Source organism: Pituophis catenifer, unplaced genomic scaffold (assembly GCF_029215685.1).
Source record: "Pituophis catenifer annectens isolate HBS135680 unplaced genomic scaffold, rPitCat1.0.hap2 SCAF_2, whole genome shotgun sequence".
In the NCBI taxonomy this organism is placed as follows: Eukaryota; Metazoa; Chordata; class Lepidosauria; order Squamata; family Colubridae; genus Pituophis; species Pituophis catenifer.
In genome coordinates, this window is record NW_027256882.1 from 42,077,814 (window position 1) to 42,095,204 (window position 17,391).

Sequence of the window (17,391 nt, forward strand, 5' to 3'; positions counted from 1 at the left end):
TCTGGCTGGCCCCAGAGTGGGGTGGGAATGGAAATTTTGCAATATTCTTCCCCCAGGAGCAGGGAGGGAATGGAGATTTTGCAGTATCCTTCCCCTGCCATGCCCACCAAGCCACACCACGCCCACCAAGCCACACCCACAGAACCGGTAGTAAAAAAATTTGGATTTCACCACTGGTACCTTCATATGTTTGATGGAGTCCTTTCTGGAAGATGAAAGAAATATGTTGAAGGAAAATATTAGGATGGGAATAAATGGAAAAAACTGAAAGAAAAAACCCAATTCTCCATATTTTAAATTTACCTATATTATTTAATATTTACCTATATTAAATTTGTTTTCTTACAGTTTAGTTTCTTTACTACTTGAACAGTTTTCTTTGTTCAGCAAATGGTAGCTTCCATGCTGACCCCAGAAAATGTAAATCAGAACATGTAAGTCAGATAGAATAATAGTGACGACAAGATAATTATTTGCTTAAGATATTCTTGGAAAAGCTGCTTGATTCTGAGATTTTTATCAGTGGTCTTAAGGCTTTCACTGGAATGATCCTGCCTTAGTAAGATATCCATATATCCATCTAAAGCATCGATGAATGTGAGATCTTCTATTTGCAAATCATGTAATGTGTTGCCAATGTTTCTTAATTTTTTGCTCTCTTGACACTTTGTAAAAAATACTAAATAGGGCAGATTTTAAAAGTATTTTTGCAAATATCTTCAATATTTGGCAGATAACTTTGATTTCATAGACCTGAGCATGTCTTGGGGGACCTCCAGGGTCCTGGAATCAAACTTTTAGAAACAGTGAGATATACACTTCATGAGATGGCCCATGAAGAAGGGGATGAACATAGAAAGTAATGCTCATTAGAAAAGAGAATGGCATGAATGGGCTGCATCTCTATTGTAATAAGTCTGCATCTTGTTTCTTTCAAAATTAACAGATTATCAAGAATCTGCCACCAGATTTTGCCCCAAAAACCTGTTGAGAGAGAAAGGTCAAATCATATCAAGTAGGTGGTAGACCTGAAATGCAATGTCTACTGAGATTAAGTTAAATTCATTACTTGTGATGTACAATAGAAATAAGGTTTAGATACTATATTTATAAATATATAAATGCTTAAACATTTAGTAAGACCTACACACATACCTAATGTGCCTTTGGGAAGAAGCAATGTTATTAAAGCGCAGGAAAGAAATAACATCCAGATATATCCAATTTATAGTTTCTTGCAAAACCTTGGGAACAGCCAAGAGCCGTACAGGCAATCATAGTTTCAGTCTCACACAAATCCATTCCCTCCAGATGTGTTGGGAAGACAATTCTTATCCTCCACCCTAGTCTCGTATTGTGCGCATCTATTAGGAATTATTGCAATCCCGCACATTTGGAGGGCGTGTGCTGGGAAGGGCGGTAATTTAGTATCTGAATCTAAAATTTAAGGACAGCGTCCTGGTCTTTTCCCACAGGCACAGGTTACTGTAATCATATGCTTGGAGAACTTTCACCCGTAGAACGGAGATTACAACTCTCCCTGCGGATGCCTCGAAAAATTGCCGAGGGTGAAATCAACAGTGCTTGGATTCCTAGAAGAGCCCGGAAATCGAAAAGAAGATAGGTTGTCTTCCTGTCCTTTCCTTTTTTCTTTCCCCGGCTCTCGATTTCGCTAAAAGACTCAGCTGCCTTACAAAGCGGGGAGAGGGGGGGAGGGGACTTGATTTCATAGGTTTGTCTTTGTTCCCATCCGACTGAATCGGAGGAAGGCAGAGACTTCTGGAGAGGCAGCCCTTCACAGCCTCGCTCTGCTTCGGAGCCAGGATTGGCTCAGCTCGTTCATGCAAGTCCCAGTCCTGGATGCGGTTCAGAAAGGGACATAGGAAGAAAATATGTATATATACCCTTTGTCTAAAATGATAGAGGGTTTCCCAACTTGAGCAGGGAGTTAGACTAGAAGACCTCCAAGGTCGCTTTTCAACTCGTTTATTCTGTTAAGAAACTACACTCACTCCCTACAAACTATCTCAAGGGGTTTATATACTGTAAACTCAAACTCAACGCTCCTCCCCAATGCATAGCCATCTTGTACAGTATTATACTGTACTTGGAGTACAGTATAATACTGTACCGGAGGCTCCAACTGGTCCAGAATGCGGCTGCGCGAGTGATAATGGGGGCGACTCGTCACTCCCATGTAACACCTCTCTTGCGCGAGCTGCACTGGCTCCCGGTGGTCTTCCGGGTGCGTTTCAAAGTGTTGGTTACCACCTTTAAAGCGCTCCATGTCTTAGGGCCTGAATATTTACAGGACCGCCTGCTGCCACTGACTGACTCCCACCGACCGATATGCTCCCACAGAGAGAGCCTCCTCAGGGTGCCGTTGGCCAAACGTCGACTGGCGACTCCCAGGGGGAGAGCCTTCTCTGTGGGGGCTCCTGCCCTATGGAACGAATTGCCCCCGGATATACAAAGGATCCCTGACCTCCGTGCCTTCCGTTGTGCGCTGAAGACCCTGTTACTCCAACAAGCCGATCTGATGGGACAATAATTTTAATTGGGTTTTAAATATGGGTTTTAATATGTTTTATAAGGGTTTTAGAATGGGAATTTTAAATTCGGCCAAAAATTGAATTATTTTAATATGGTTTTTAAATTTGTCTTGTATATTGTTTTATTATGGCTGTTCACCGCCCTGAGTCCTTCGGGAGAAGGGCGGTATAAAAATATAATAAAATAAATAAATAAATAAAATATACAAATGTTTGCAGTAGCTCTGCCTGGTCAATTCGAATGAGTAGCAGAGCACTTCACTGTCTGTTGTCTGAATAGAAGCCACCAGAAAACAAGCTCCGGATTTACTGCATGCAGAAAAGATACAAGTCATCTCTTGGTGCATATAGAAAAGATAAAAATGTAATAAATAAAAAATAATATAAATAAGCAAATGAGGGGCCCACGTTACAAGATGGCTGTAGACATATTGAGCTGTTTTGGGCTATCAAGAGGTGTGGTATGATGTGTTGAACCAACCCCTTGTTTAACCTGTCCATCATAATGGAATGCAAGCCCCTATTCAGAAGCTGTGCTCAGGAGTGCAACACTAGCTTTCTTCAACTTGGTGGCTTCCATGTGAGTTAGTACTAGAACAACACCCAGAATTCCCTGCCAGCATAGCCATGGCAGAACATTTTAAAGACCCTTAGAACCCCAGGACACAATTTTCATTTGAGTGACCTCCCCTTTGATCTGATTTGTACCCTCTTGTCAACATAAACATCTCTTTTGGGTTTTGTGTATTGAAATCAATGGCCCAGTAAATGGGAATGTGGGGGTAAATATCAAAATACTGAAAAAATGGGATTATATTCAATATTCTTATTTGAAGGATTTGTTTATGCTTTTTGTTTTTTTTTGAGATGATGATGAAATTGCCAATAGTGTTTAGGTATGAATGCTGCTGATTTAGGATTGACTGGTTATTTGTACAACTTTCCCTGTGCCATTGTGGTAATAGCTGTATAGGTATTTTGGACAGAGAATTCACATTTCTACCAAAAAAACATGGCTATTTTTGTATGGTGCCTGCTTTTTGTGCTAATTAAAAACTGGCAGCTGCAGGAAAACAGATGGGGATAAAAATACAAGAGCCAACAGAGCTCATCACAAATTAGATATTGGAAAAGGTTGCAAGGGACTACCCTGTTGTTCCAACTGAAACAACTCAAGAGGCTAGGCAGACTAGAAGTGACCACTGCACAAAAGATTCAACAGAACCCTGGTGTCACTGTCCAAAAGAGACTAGGCAAAGAGTTTGTGAACAATTACAGCACAGCAGCCAAGATTTCATAAAGTAGTGAAATCTTGAAAGACTGCTTCCCTTCACATTGGGAAAGAGTAGAAACAGTATCTTAACCAGCACCCCTCATACAAAAGCTTCCCTCCCTATGAATAAAGTATCCCCTCCTTGTCATAAGTACCCAGGAAAGCAGAAGAAGAGTGGCAATGGACAATGGTAACTCCTTAGGACCAATTCTACAATCCCTTCTGAGTAAATACGCATAGATGTGCTGTAACAAGCTACTCCAAGAATTTGTGACATCCAAACTTAAAGTCAGCTTCTGATACTTTAAAAATCTCAGGTTAAGCCAGTATGGAAGTTGCCTCTTGGGCAACATGTATGGTAGGTGCACATATGTGCAACCACTTTCCAAATGCTTAAGAGAGCAGAACATGGCAGAAAAAACAAAAACATCTGCAAATCAGTTCCTAGAAATCTTACGCTTGCAATACTCTTGTTTAAATAAAAATTATTCTCTAAAATGAAAATGGATTCTCCCATACACACATGCAAATTATAAGCAGGATGTGTTGCCTTTTGATCCCCTGCCCCTTCCCTAACCCAAGAATGGCAATGGTAGTGAGTCCCTAGAACAGAAGCAGACTTCATTTTCATAATAAAAGACACATTTAGAACAGTTTAGGCTTTTCCCATCAAGTCTGCCCTATCCAACCAGACTGCCTGGGGAGATGCAGTAATTATAATCTTCAGCTAGCATTTATTGTACTTTCTTTTCATCTCTTAAATGGGAAACATTTATTTACTGCTGCCCAGATATGGTAGCCCTAACCTGAATATCTGAAAGATTAATGGCTCAAGGAATGTCATCAAGTAATTAGACTCTCTTGATAATGCCAGATTTTTTCCTTACAAGGAAAATACTCATGTTTGGGAGCATTGCCTGATGGAAGGGGAGACAAAATCAGAATGAAGATTCTTATTTTTCCTGATAATTTGAGGAGCCCAGTGTTTTAAGTTATCCATTAATCCATTTTATTTTTTTGTTGAAGTTAACATTTATTAAAAAAAAACATAAATCCATAGTACATAAAGAAAAAATTCTGCTAAAAATTAAAAGTGGAGATAAACAGATAATAAACAGCTTATTTTCTATATAACAAGAATAACACTGATAATAGGTCTTTATAGTTAGGCTAATGCCCAGATTTGATATAATTGCACAAGCTTTCCATTAATCTGGAAATCATTTGTTGAATTAATGGTGAATTAAGTTTTTCTCTCACTCCTCAAGTGAAGACGGGCTACCTGAAAAGTTGACAAGAACAGTCACCAAAAAGACCTAAATCTTATTATCCTTCAGGAGAGATAACTTGAGAATCCTTAACAAAACGGTAAAAATCAATTGCCTCCTTTCTTTAACCTGATTCTACTATAGCGTTTTAATGGTTGGATTCGTACATTGCGCTAAAAAATATTGGTTTTGTCTTCGGTTTCGGGTGCTTCTTTGAAGCCCGTCTTTGCTTAACCAACCACGATTTTAAAACGCACGCGAACCTTGTCTTCTATTCACACACATACATACACGTGTCCGATAAAGAAACCTGCTGACACGTGAAGCGGAAATTTGTTTTGTGACAAATCCAGGATGCCTGTCCAGCTCCTTAAACATCAGTTTCTTTTTCTTTTCTTTTCTTTTTTTCACGGATGACTCGAGGCGCAGTTTATCTGCGGAAGCGTAGATGGTTGCAGTCCGGCTTGGAAACCGTAACGGCACAGGAAGGGGTTGGCTCAAGACCGCGGGGCCGTGTGTGGCCAGCAACGGCGGACGAATCCGGAGGAATAGATCCGGGGTGGGGAAAAGAAAGAAAGAACAAAAGGAGAGAGGCGGCCCCGCTCTTCCACTCTCGTGTGTTCATTTATGTATCTTCTCATTTATTCCCCTGAGTTACTTTAACGTCGAAAGTGCGTCGCGAAGCACTTGCAGAATCCTCTCCCTTTTGAGATTTAGGCCCACCCCAGCCCCGCATGATCTGGGCCGGGGATAGACGCTAATTGCTGCTTCACCGGGAGCACGACCGGAGTGAAGACTGCTGCAGCTCGGGGTCGTTTCGTTTTTCCGGGGCGCTGCAGCCGTTAACTCTTGAACAGGTAACGATTTGAAAACAATGGGGGGGGGGCGGGAATTCAATAAATACGACGGTAGTTTTATTGTATTAGACGCGGGAAAGGAAGGGATGGGAGTGCATTGTTCGTGACCAAGGCTGCGTCGACCCAGGCTCGTTTTTCGTCTTCGTTTGCAGTCCTGACACGTTTTCTGAAGGCAATTCCCGTCGAATTTAAGGGAACTAAGCACAACGAAGTGGCAGATAAGGTTACCTTGAATGTCAGGGCTCAACCCCTGAATATGAAAGAAGGGGGAAGGGAGGGAGGGAAAATAAGAGAGCATCTTTACTCCACCGTTGTATTAGTCAATAAAATAAATTGCATGAAACACTTCCAATCTCCGCAGGTATTTGTTTGGAATCACAAAAAATCTTTTTTAAAATAAGTAGAACGGTCTATGCAAGTGAACATAAAGAGTGCAGGACCAGCTCATCATGAAGATGGATGAATTGAAAGTTCTCCTGCCATCCTAAACCCAGCCACCTCTTTTCTTCCAGGAGTTGTATAACGGAGGCTTCCAGATTTCCCAGTCAGAAAAGTCTGTGGTCATTGTTAGCTGCAATAACATTTCTGAAGGGCATCAGATTGAAAAAGATTAACCCATATTTGTACTTTGGGGGTGGGTGGGAGGGAGGGAGGGAAGGATTCTCTAACAATGCTTCCATTTTATGGGATTGTTTAAATTGCCCCTAAATGGCAATTGGGGAGTTCAAATAGGTTCAAATATATAATTTCCCCTTGATATGACATGCTTTAAGTCAATTTTGAAAGAAGCACTCCGAGATTTTTTTTAGATTCCTTTCAAGGTCAAGGGACTGAAAACACAGTGTTTCCTGCAAATGACCTTGTCAAAACAATAAAGAACTAGATTTCTGATTGCAGTGTTCCTAAAACATGTACCTTAATATCCAGAATAGGCAGTTTTAGAGATTGGGGTCCCAGGTTCATCAGCCCAACCAGCTAAGGAGTCAAAGAGGTTTTTGACATTGAAAGGAGAAAATTGAACATTTTTGGACCATATTTTTCATTATATTTGGTCTTTTGAGAGAGTTTAAGAATGAAAATAGGAATCTTTGACCTTCTTATTTCCTAAAAATGGTATTTCCCTTTTTAAGTCAAATATTATGTCTTGGAAATCAGGTAATTTTATGGCCAAATTTCAGCAGCACAATTTCAGTATGCTCTGGGATGATCCCTGCTCTAAATACTAATGTAGTAATGGTTATAAAAATGTAATAATTATACATACTTATAATCTGTGTTGATCACTCTGATCCTTAGAATAATCCTATAAATTCATCAAATATTTCATCAGATATACTTACTTATTTGGAAAATGAGGGTCTTGAGCCAGTGGTGAAATCCATTTTTTTTACTACCGGTTCTGTGGGCGTGGCAGGGGAAGGATACTGCAAAATCTCCATTCCCACCCAACTCCAGGGGAAGGATACTGCAAAATCCCCATTCCCTCCCCACTCCTAAGGGAAGGATTTTGCAAAATCCCCATTCCCACCCCACTCTGGGGCCAGCCAGAGGTGGTATTTGCCACTTCTCCAAACTACTCAAAATTTCCGCTAGCGGTTCTCCAGAACCCATCAGAACCTGCTGGATTTCACCCCTGTCTTGAGCATACTTAAGGCCAAATACAATACAATCCTGAACATGCTTACTTAAAAGTTAGTCCTACTATTTTTATGGAATTTACAACCACATTTAAGGGATTGCAAGGCTATGAATCTATGGCTTGCTTATATTTCACTCAGGAATTTCCTAGCACATTCTGAAATGCTGTGCTTCACAATGTTGCTTTAGTTAAATTTACTATGATCAGCCATTGGTTGCCTGTAATAGCACAAACACATTCTCAAGCTCAAGACAGTTCAGCCAGCTTTTCTAGTCAGATTAGGCAAACTATTACCTGTCAGCTGCATCATTTGCAACGAAAGACCCACCTTACAGGGCTGTTGTACAAATTACTGAGGTAATAGTTATTTTCAGGTGCTGTAGAATGCTATTGAATCATGGACTGAGTCATAGAATTTTGCCCATTTTTAAGAAGGAAATAGACTTGAAGGATGCCAAATCCTGCTGTAGATAGTAAGGATTGATTGAATAAAATCTCATAGTATGATTTCTTTAATATAGAAAATCTGCTTCTTGTTTAATTTTTTAGCTTTTGTTTGCCTAATTTCACCTCCCCCCTTCCCTTGATTTCTGATTTCCTAACTTCAACTTGCTGATGCTATGGCTTGTATATTTCAGGAATCCTATTGTTCAAGCAGGTTAAAGATGATGAGTGAAGAGGAGAATCTGGTGAAAGAGGAGGCAATTCTATCAGAGGAGGAGAAGGAAGTAAAAGAGGAGGAAATATTCACAATTATAGCAGATGAAGAAGACCTGGTGAAAGAAGAGACGATCTTTGAGGAGGAGGAGGAAGAAGAGGATGAGGAAAATCTGGTGAAAATAGAGGTGATTCTCCCAGAGGATGAAGAAAATCTAGTAAAAGAGGAGGTACTTCTTCCAGAAGAAACTTCCCTTCTGGAAGAATATGAAATCAATGTTTTTCAAATCCAAGGGGATGAAATACCCTGTGACAGTGAACTCGGTCCTGAGATCTCAGGTTATATTCCAAGAAAGAGACATTGTAAAACCATGCCACGGGCAGGAACTGTTGGAGAACCCAACCAAGCCACAGCCCAGAAGGGTGGAAGAATCTATAAGTGCCCTGACTGTGGAAAAATCTTTAAGCGCTGTTCACCTCTTATCAGACACCGAAGAACCCATACTGGAGAGAAACCTTATGTTTGCCGTGAATGCTTGAAACGTTTCAGTGACAGCTCGGCCCTTGTGAAGCACCAAAGAATCCATGCTGGAGAGAAACCATACACATGTCCCGAGTGCGGTAAGAGCTTTTCCCAAAGCTCAACCCTGATTGCACATCAGAGAATACACACCGGAGAGAAACCATATAAATGCCCTGACTGTGGGAAGAGTTTTAGCGTGAGCTCTAATCTTGTTGCTCATCAAAGAATCCACACAGGAGAAAAGCCTTTTGGGTGTCCTGTCTGTTTAAAAGGCTTTCTGGTGAGCTCCCATCTTATCAGACACTTGAGAATACACACTGCAGAGAAACCTTATATTTGCAGAGAATGTGGTGAATGCTTTACCCAAAGCTCTCACCTCGTCGTTCATAAGAGAATCCACACGGGAGAAAAACCCTATCTGTGTTCTGAGTGTGGGAAAAATTACCGTGGGATCTCCGATCTGATCCAGCATCAAAGGATTCACACAGGAGAGAAGCCCTACAAATGCACAGAGTGCGGCAAATGCTTCAGCCAAAGCTCATGTCTCAAGAAGCACCAGCGAATCCATACAGGCGAGAAACCTTACATGTGCATCAGGTGCGGGAAGAGATTTAACCGGAATTCACATCTGACTAGGCATCAAAAAACCCACGTGGGGTAATTTCTAAACAAGAGTTCTCTGCAAGTCCCTGAAGAAATAGTGATGGATGTCTCAAATAGTAATCTATTCCTCATCTCCTATAGGATCTTTTGTCCAAATCCCTAACCTGCAAGAGTATAAAAAGATTTGGATATGTTACCAGGATGCCTTTGCAATGTTTTCTTCTCTGGCACTGGTTAAGATCCTCTTTCTAGATTCCCTCCTTTCCATCCAAGATTTCTAATAGGATCTTAGAATCTTCCCTTGAATATCCATACTTTTCCTTGTTATGATTTTGAAAATGACACCCCATTTCAAACACCTTCAGGCATATCAGCCCTTACTTTTTCCTGTATTCTGAGAATATCTTAACTGTCTACTATCCCTCAGGTTTCCACAGTGAAAAAACTGGAAGCTGTGAAAAGTTGTGTTGATAGCAATGGAGGAGAAACAATTAGCACTCATATCCAACTCTGATGAGATCAGTCTCTTTTATTTGTAATGCAGTAGCACATGAAAACAGCAAATATTATTACCACATGAAATTGACACACATCCTCCAGTGGACTGCTTCATGGTTTTATGCTGCCACTGTTTAAAGCCAATGGAAAATTGCATGTGAGGAAAAACCTTTATTTTGTCCATTATGGGGTTTGTTACAAGGCAGAGAAGTAGTCAGGACTTAGTGTACTTCCTTGGCCCAATGACCCACCTTTCTTTATTTTTTTAATAGTAGACTATAGAAACTTCACTGCTTGGAATCTGAGTTATAAACTTGATCATCTTGTGCTTGGTGACTCTTCATTGTGGCTGTTCCCAAAGCTGGCAGGTGGGGGGTGGGGGAAGAGCTGAGAGCACAGGTCCTGGTTTTAATCCCTTGCTTTTTCAGCTTAAAACATCTTGGATAACATGAGTGGGAAAGACTGTTGCCATAGAACAGTACTGCTAATCGAAATAAAAGTGCTGGGTGAAACAGCTGAACGATCTGATATAAGCTCCAGTTCTTGGCATCTGTCTTCACGGATGTCATGTCACACCCTAAGAAGCACAAAAAGCAGATGGCCTTCCTTGGTATTACTGAAGAACAATCTGGCATCTTATGTAGCCTGGTCACTGCCATGCATCTGTAGGCTTGTAGTGACAATATCAGAGATTTAAATTATCAATGCAATTATTTTTCTTTCTTTCTTTCTTTTTTTTGTACTTTTTAGTGGAGTTTATTGAACATTTTAGAATAGATTTCTCTGTCAAGTGACAATAGGATAGTGGCTAAAAGACTGAAATATGCATCGGAAAGGATTTGGTTTCAGTGGCCACTGAGATTCTTGCTTTGTGGCCTTTGGCAAGTATTTTCTTGGTGTAAGTCAGACCCGTAAAATTTGCAGTATGGGGATTATAGCCCTTATTTGCTTATAAAGTTGTTGAAAAGGTTATATAGCCTGAACAGCTTAAATGTACTCCCTAAGCACACTTACTGTGTTTCTCCTTGGGTTTGGGATAATTTTCACACTCCTTGATGGTAAATATGAGTTCTTATAATACCGGTAGTCCTTGAGTTATGAAGGTTGACCGTTTGAAGTTACAACAGACATCCCCCACCCAAAAAAAAGCTCTACATATGACCTTGTTCCAAAGTTACGATGTGTTCTGACCTAGGCTTCCTTAGAAATTAAACAGCACAAACTTAGTCCCAGAAAACCTCTCTAATTCATATGGCTGTAAATTACTTTCATTTACAGTCTGCAAGGCTTGATAAACAATCTTTCAGAGGAAGGTTATCAACACCCACCTATCTCACGTGGAACACTGCCAAAGAGCTAATTTCCAGACGCAGGGCAAGGCCAAACTTGGCACAGAGTCACAAACAGAATTTTCAAATCTTGAATCGGCCAGATGAGTTAATTGCTTCCTGCAAAAGCTCACATCCCGTTCGCTTCTCTTTTATGTCTTATGGAAGGGGCCAATCATCTCCAAGCCTTACTCCCAAGTCAACCCTGTTTCCTTAATTGTTCCCGTCTCCTGGCAGCTCTGCGCATGCGCACACTGGGAAAAGGCTCACACTTTTCTTCTGCCTCGCTGATGTCAGACTCTGGAGGCAGCAAAGAACTACCAGATGGCCTTGGCCGCCTCTCTGCCTCCGACTCAGAGCCATTTTCCGAGCCTTGCCCAGACTCTAGGACTGGCCCACATTCCCCACCACCACCACCTCTTCACTCTCCAAATTTGCTGCCAGCTCTGCTGGCCACTGGCGGGCCAGAAAACGATGCCTGCAGTGCCCTCAGACTGACCAACCACAGAGATGCTGCAGCATGTCCACCTACCTTTCCTCCACCACCACCTCATTTTGCCCTGCAAGGTTCCCACAGACACTTGGCCTGCTTTGCTACCCCATTTGGTTCCACATATTCCACCCCACTCCAATCATCGTTCACTCACTTTTCAAAGAGATTCAGAATTCAGGAAGTCAGGGTAGGGAAGGAGGGCAGGCTTCTCTGCTGCTGGGCCATTGCTAGGCCATGTGGCACAATTGAAGAAAAGAAATCCTGACGGTTTTCATTTTATCACTAGTCTTAGCTCCCCCAGCTTTAGCTACGCTAATTTTATGCTAATGCAATTAATGCTGGAGGAGCGAAGACTAACAATAAAAGGAAAACTGGCAGGATTTCTTCTTGATTTTGCCACGTGGACCAGAAACATATTGCGCCTGTCCTCCTTCCCTATCTTGATCTCCTTATTCTGAGGATCTTTGAAAGGTAAGCATGCAATTGTGATGGACTGAGATAAGGGGGAGGTCCATAGGGCTGTGGGGACCCCAAAGGGTGGGAAGTGGAGCATGGGGTATCTCAGGATAAGGAGAGCCTTTGGGAGGCCCAGTGCAGGTGGGTTTGTGCCTGCATTATGCCTCCCAGAGTGTCCCCCACTTTTGAGACACCCTACTTAATGACAAATGTATTGGGGAAAAGAGGGGTTCATTAATGAGACAATTTCTTTAGAGATCATACTGACTTCTGACAGTAATAAGCAGGCTCCATTACAGTTGTAACTCAAGGACTACCTGTATTTCTTTGTGAGTGCTGCCCTAGTTAGAAAGGTCTTTACACAAATAAAGATGCCCCTAGAATCCACATAAGGAAGGCAACTATCCACATATTGGAGGGAAAATCTTCAGTTTTCAGTTATTTTCTTGAAAGAAATTTATTAGAATAAGAGAGAGCTTCCACTATGGAAATCTTCCTTGGCACTTACAGAACTATGGTAATGGGGGAATGAGGAGCCAGAAAAGATGATGAGTAATAGGCTTGCCCCTAATATCTCCTCTTTACATGAGAAGGATCACAGGGAAGGAGTAAAAATTTCAGAATACTATACAAATCTATTCCGAACATGAGCAAGAGAAGTTCTTGCCTTCCCTTGAGCCAACTGTGGTAGCTGACTCTAATTTCAGTTGAAGAGCAGATGGAAGACTCATTTTCTGAGAAATAAGGAGAAAAAAGACTGATGCCTTAATTTGGATGGCTGCAGAATACCTAAAGTAGTATTTGAATGTTTCTCTTCTTTGTCCTTTAAAGCCTTGCTCCATTTTATATCAGAATGATCTCCATCCCATTATGGTTCAGATATATTATTCTGCTTGTACCTTGCAAGAGTACCCGATAGTTCTCTACTTCTGGTATTGAGAAGTGTGTTGTGGCTTTTGTTTTTCTTGGTTCTTGAACATCAAAGTAAGATGATGTGTTACACTCCTAAAATGTATACATGTCATATGCTTACCAGTGATTTGTACTGTGTAGTGCATGCCCATCTATGCTTTTTCAGAAGTTCGGTGTATTTACAGAGATTTTGTCCAAGATATGTATATAAAGGAAGGCAGGCTACAGTATTTCAAACACAAAAAAATAGAATGGTTTTAGATTTAAAAAAAAAATAGTTAAGGCTCCCCAATCCTATATTTCTACTTCTGATATACTGCAGCAAATATTCCATAGTATAGTTAGTTTTGTTTTAAATTGAAAGTGGCAAATCATTTTAGTCTTGTTTGCAATGCGTTAATTAAATTGATGTTGATGAGGAAAGGAAAATCAGAGGGTGCATCATATAATAGTAACATAAAATAATATGCATTTAACCCCTTGAGTAAATTGTACCAGGACTGGTAGCCAAGGGACATAGTGAACTGTATCAAATATATGGTGTTTGGGTCAGGGTTCAAACCATCTTCCATTTGTCTTGTATTTCCTGCAACACAATCTTGAGTCCCATTTTTTGGATACCCCAACTTTTTCCAAAATGAAGTATACTTTTAATGACTAATTCAAGGACTAGTTAGAATTCTGTAAAAGTATTATAAGGTGGATATTGTACTTAGTACTGATTGCAAGTACTTGAAATAACTAGTCAAGCACAGTGTTAGATTCACTTAAGATACTGTATTATAATCTATTTTTGCATTGTTTGCCACCTCTGCAGAATAACTAAGACGTTCAAAGTGAATGTAAATTTAAATGGAGGCCCATGTGGTAAATGTACATAGCATTTATCATCATTTCTGTACTAAATAAGGAAGATTATCACACTGTGCTGTACTTTATCCTGATTGAAAGTGAGCACAGAAATCAAGCTATGGTTTGAAATTTACACATGCACACTGCTTTAATTCTGATAAGTATCTATGGAGATCCAGGTCATGGTTGTCCCAAAGGTGCTTTTTCAAAAGGCAACTAGACTTTGTTTTTCCTTGAAGACATTTCACTTCTCATCTCAGAAGCTTCTTCAGTTCTGACTGGTGGAGAATGGAAGGATTTATATTCCTTGCAATTATCTGGTTATTAGCACTCTAAGAGTTGTTGAAGCCACTTGGAAGTTTACCTGTGCCCTCGGGGTCAGCTGGATAGTGCAAATAGGTGTGGAACTTTCTTGGAACTGCTATCATTTAATTCTGATACCAGTTTTGACAACAAGTATCAAAGGTCAGGATATTGTATTTTCCCCCTTTTGAAAATATATGGAGGATTGAATACTCAGTATTAAAAGTAGACATACAGTATAATATATTGAATGTCTGGTTCCACACAACTTATGAGACTAGGGTATAATAGTTGAGGGGAATTTATGATTCAGCATCTTATAGGAATCCAGACACAGTCTTAACTTCCTATGAACTACACCACCACTTTAAAGAATATGTTGTTTTTTTTTAAAACAAACTTGTTGGGCATTGCTTGTTATGTGAACACAGCAAATGTATTTTTAATCCAGTTTTAAAGTACTGCATTGAGCCATTGTATATACCAGATTTCATTCTGATAGTTCACTGGTCAAGATAATTCATCTACCCAAAAATGCTTAATCAAAATGTTATGAAATGTTTTAAAAAATAAAAAAGAAATGATACAAACTAGCAGAAGGCCAAATCAACTGTCCCTGAAGGGCCCTTCTTTCAATAAATTTTCTAAAATACTGTTTTTTATCTTTCAACCACTATTTCTGTTCCAAATAGCAGATTGTAAGAAAGGAGGAGGAGGAGGAGGAGATAGCATCGACCAACTTCTAAATGAAATAAGCTACAGTATTACTTCATTTCCCTTGAAGCAAATTCAGACAATATGTCCAGAGGCAGAGGTGAACTAGCCACAAGTGAAAATATAAACTTCAGAATATTCTTGCTCAGAAGTCAAGCCTCGGTATGGAAAACATTTAAAGTTCTAACAAACTTGCCTTAGAATAAACCTTGGTCAGTTCTGTATTTATTTTTCATTATTATCTTTAAAAGTACCTTAAGGCAGGATGCATAGCTCACCTCCTACTTTATCTTCACAACTATCCTGTAAATTAGATTAGATTGAGAAATGGTTACTGAAAGCTTTTTAATGAAGGAGTAATTTAAATTCCTGGTTCACAAAACATACTAAATCACTCAGGCTGGTAACCAGGAAAGTTCATACAACTTCATCCTCTTTGTCTTGTTTCATGCAAGTCTTTAATTATGATCAATGGTTTCCACATGTCTGAACCTGTAGACATTTCCAGTTAATACTCACCTGAATTTGAAAGTGACAATCAACCTTTCAGATCCTGTGAACCAAAATTGGCAGCTGCCCTAAATTGTGTTACAGATACAATATGGGAAAACTATGGACCATGATTAAGGAGCTATTCAGGATGGAGATAAAGAGGTAGCACATTCATTCCCATTAACCAAGCTAAGTACGGTAGCTTTGCATTTCATATGAATAACTAATCCATCTCCTTAACTGAAACCTAATTACTGTAATTAATATATTATATTGTCTCTCAGTTTATCATGTTTTGGACTGTACCTCTTGGAAAAGATTTGGCTCCAATGCTGCTCTGAGATGAAAACACTGATATGTAACACGGGTGTATAGATGTTTGAGGGATATGGAGTGGAACATGCTCTCCTGAGCTTCCATAGGCTGCAACAGACCATCCAAAGATGTTGTCTAAAAGGAATAGCAGCATTCTGGGGGAAGACATCTGTAGCAGATGTTTGAGTAGAAAGCTTCCAAAACGGACACCATTATTCCCCATTGAAATCACTGGCAAGTAGACCCCAATTCCCATATTTGGAGGCTAATTTAGAGGTGACAGAGGGGTGGGGATGAGCAGCAGAATCTGGCAGCAGAATTTCAGAGTTATGAACTGCTTCTGGATTTTGGCTATGAGTTTTCTATTTCCACACTAACTCCTGACCATTCTTACAAGACATAGCACTACTACATGTTTCTGTCAACTGGTGGATATGAGCAAGGTAAGATACTGCTGTATCCCAATTCCTACAATTTTGTTGCAAACTAGGGAAGAACATTCTATTCACTTTTCTCCAGTTTAGTGTAGTATTTTAAAGCACCAGCCTAGAAACCAGGAGAGAGTGAGTTCTAGTCCCAATTTAGGCATGAAATGAAACTGGGTGACTTTGGGCCAGTCATTCTCTCAGTGCATACTTAGGTTTTTTTTTTCTTTTCTAACATTTTCCTAATATTGTCTGACTAACAGGAAGAAACCAAAAACCAATAGTTTTTCCCCTGGTTGTAGTATAGTGGTGAAAAGGATAGTATAGGTGGCATAAGTAACAAGGATAATTCAAAGGATTCAGAAAGATTACTGTATTTGTTCATGCTGAATTAATGTATTTTATTGATTCTCACATCACATGGAGCCAACTCAAATAGAGGGGTTTGCACAACTTACAAAGTACCTACCTCCCAAATACATAAAAGTAAATAATAAATTACAGTTGGTATAATGGTTAAGGTGCTGGGCTAGAAAGCAGGAGACACTGCATTCTAGTCCACTCTTAGGCATGGAAGGCAGCTGCAGGACTTTGGGCCAGTTATATCTTTCAGCCCAAGCCACCTTTACAGGGTGATAGTTGTGTGAAAATTAGAAGGTAGGAACATTGGGTATGCATGCTGCTTTGAGCCAAAATAGAGTTTGGATAAAAAGTATAACAATAATTAGGTAACCTAACTCAACCAAAAATTCACTTTCTACTTATTACTTCTTCACATTCAAATTGAAGGTTGGATTCCCATGGATGTCTTAGCCAAGCAGATTCCTTCACCAATGACCACCACCCTTCCCCACATAAAAGTTACTCAAGACTCCAGTCCAGCATGGCATGGTAGGAAATTATGCATCTCAAACCGTGCTACTTCTCAGTAGCTCACTGATCCTGCTACAGCAACTACTCTTACTCTTCTGCTTCAATGCTCTATTCTTCCGAGTATTTTCTTGCTCTTTCCCTGTTGCTTTGCCACCACTGAATGCTGAATTCAGTCTTATCTCTAAATTAGCTGTTAGCTGGCCAGTAGTGCAGTACAATAGTCACTCAGCTATTTAGTGAGCCCTTAGCACGGCAATTCATAGCATGTAAATCCACTAAGAACCCAATGCTCAAGTACTTGTAGTTTTCTAGGACATCTCCCCGCTGACTGAAAATAACAGGCTTTCAGATCTCAATA

At 40.1% G+C, this 17,391-nt stretch overlaps 1 protein-coding gene across 1 annotated transcript; it reads left to right on the top strand.

The window, feature by feature from the left end:
- The first annotated feature begins 5,641 nt into the window (after window positions 1-5,641).
- On the top strand, window positions 5,642-10,198 carry LOC139312170 (zinc finger protein 135-like). The gene is made up of 2 exons (XM_070936742.1): window positions 5,642-5,950; window positions 8,228-10,198. Exon 2 carries the CDS (start codon window positions 8,255-8,257, stop codon window positions 9,428-9,430), a length of 1,176 nt encoding a protein of 391 aa, XP_070792843.1. The 5' UTR covers window positions 5,642-5,950; window positions 8,228-8,254; the 3' UTR covers window positions 9,431-10,198.
- Window positions 10,199-17,391: the final 7,193 nt, after the last annotated feature.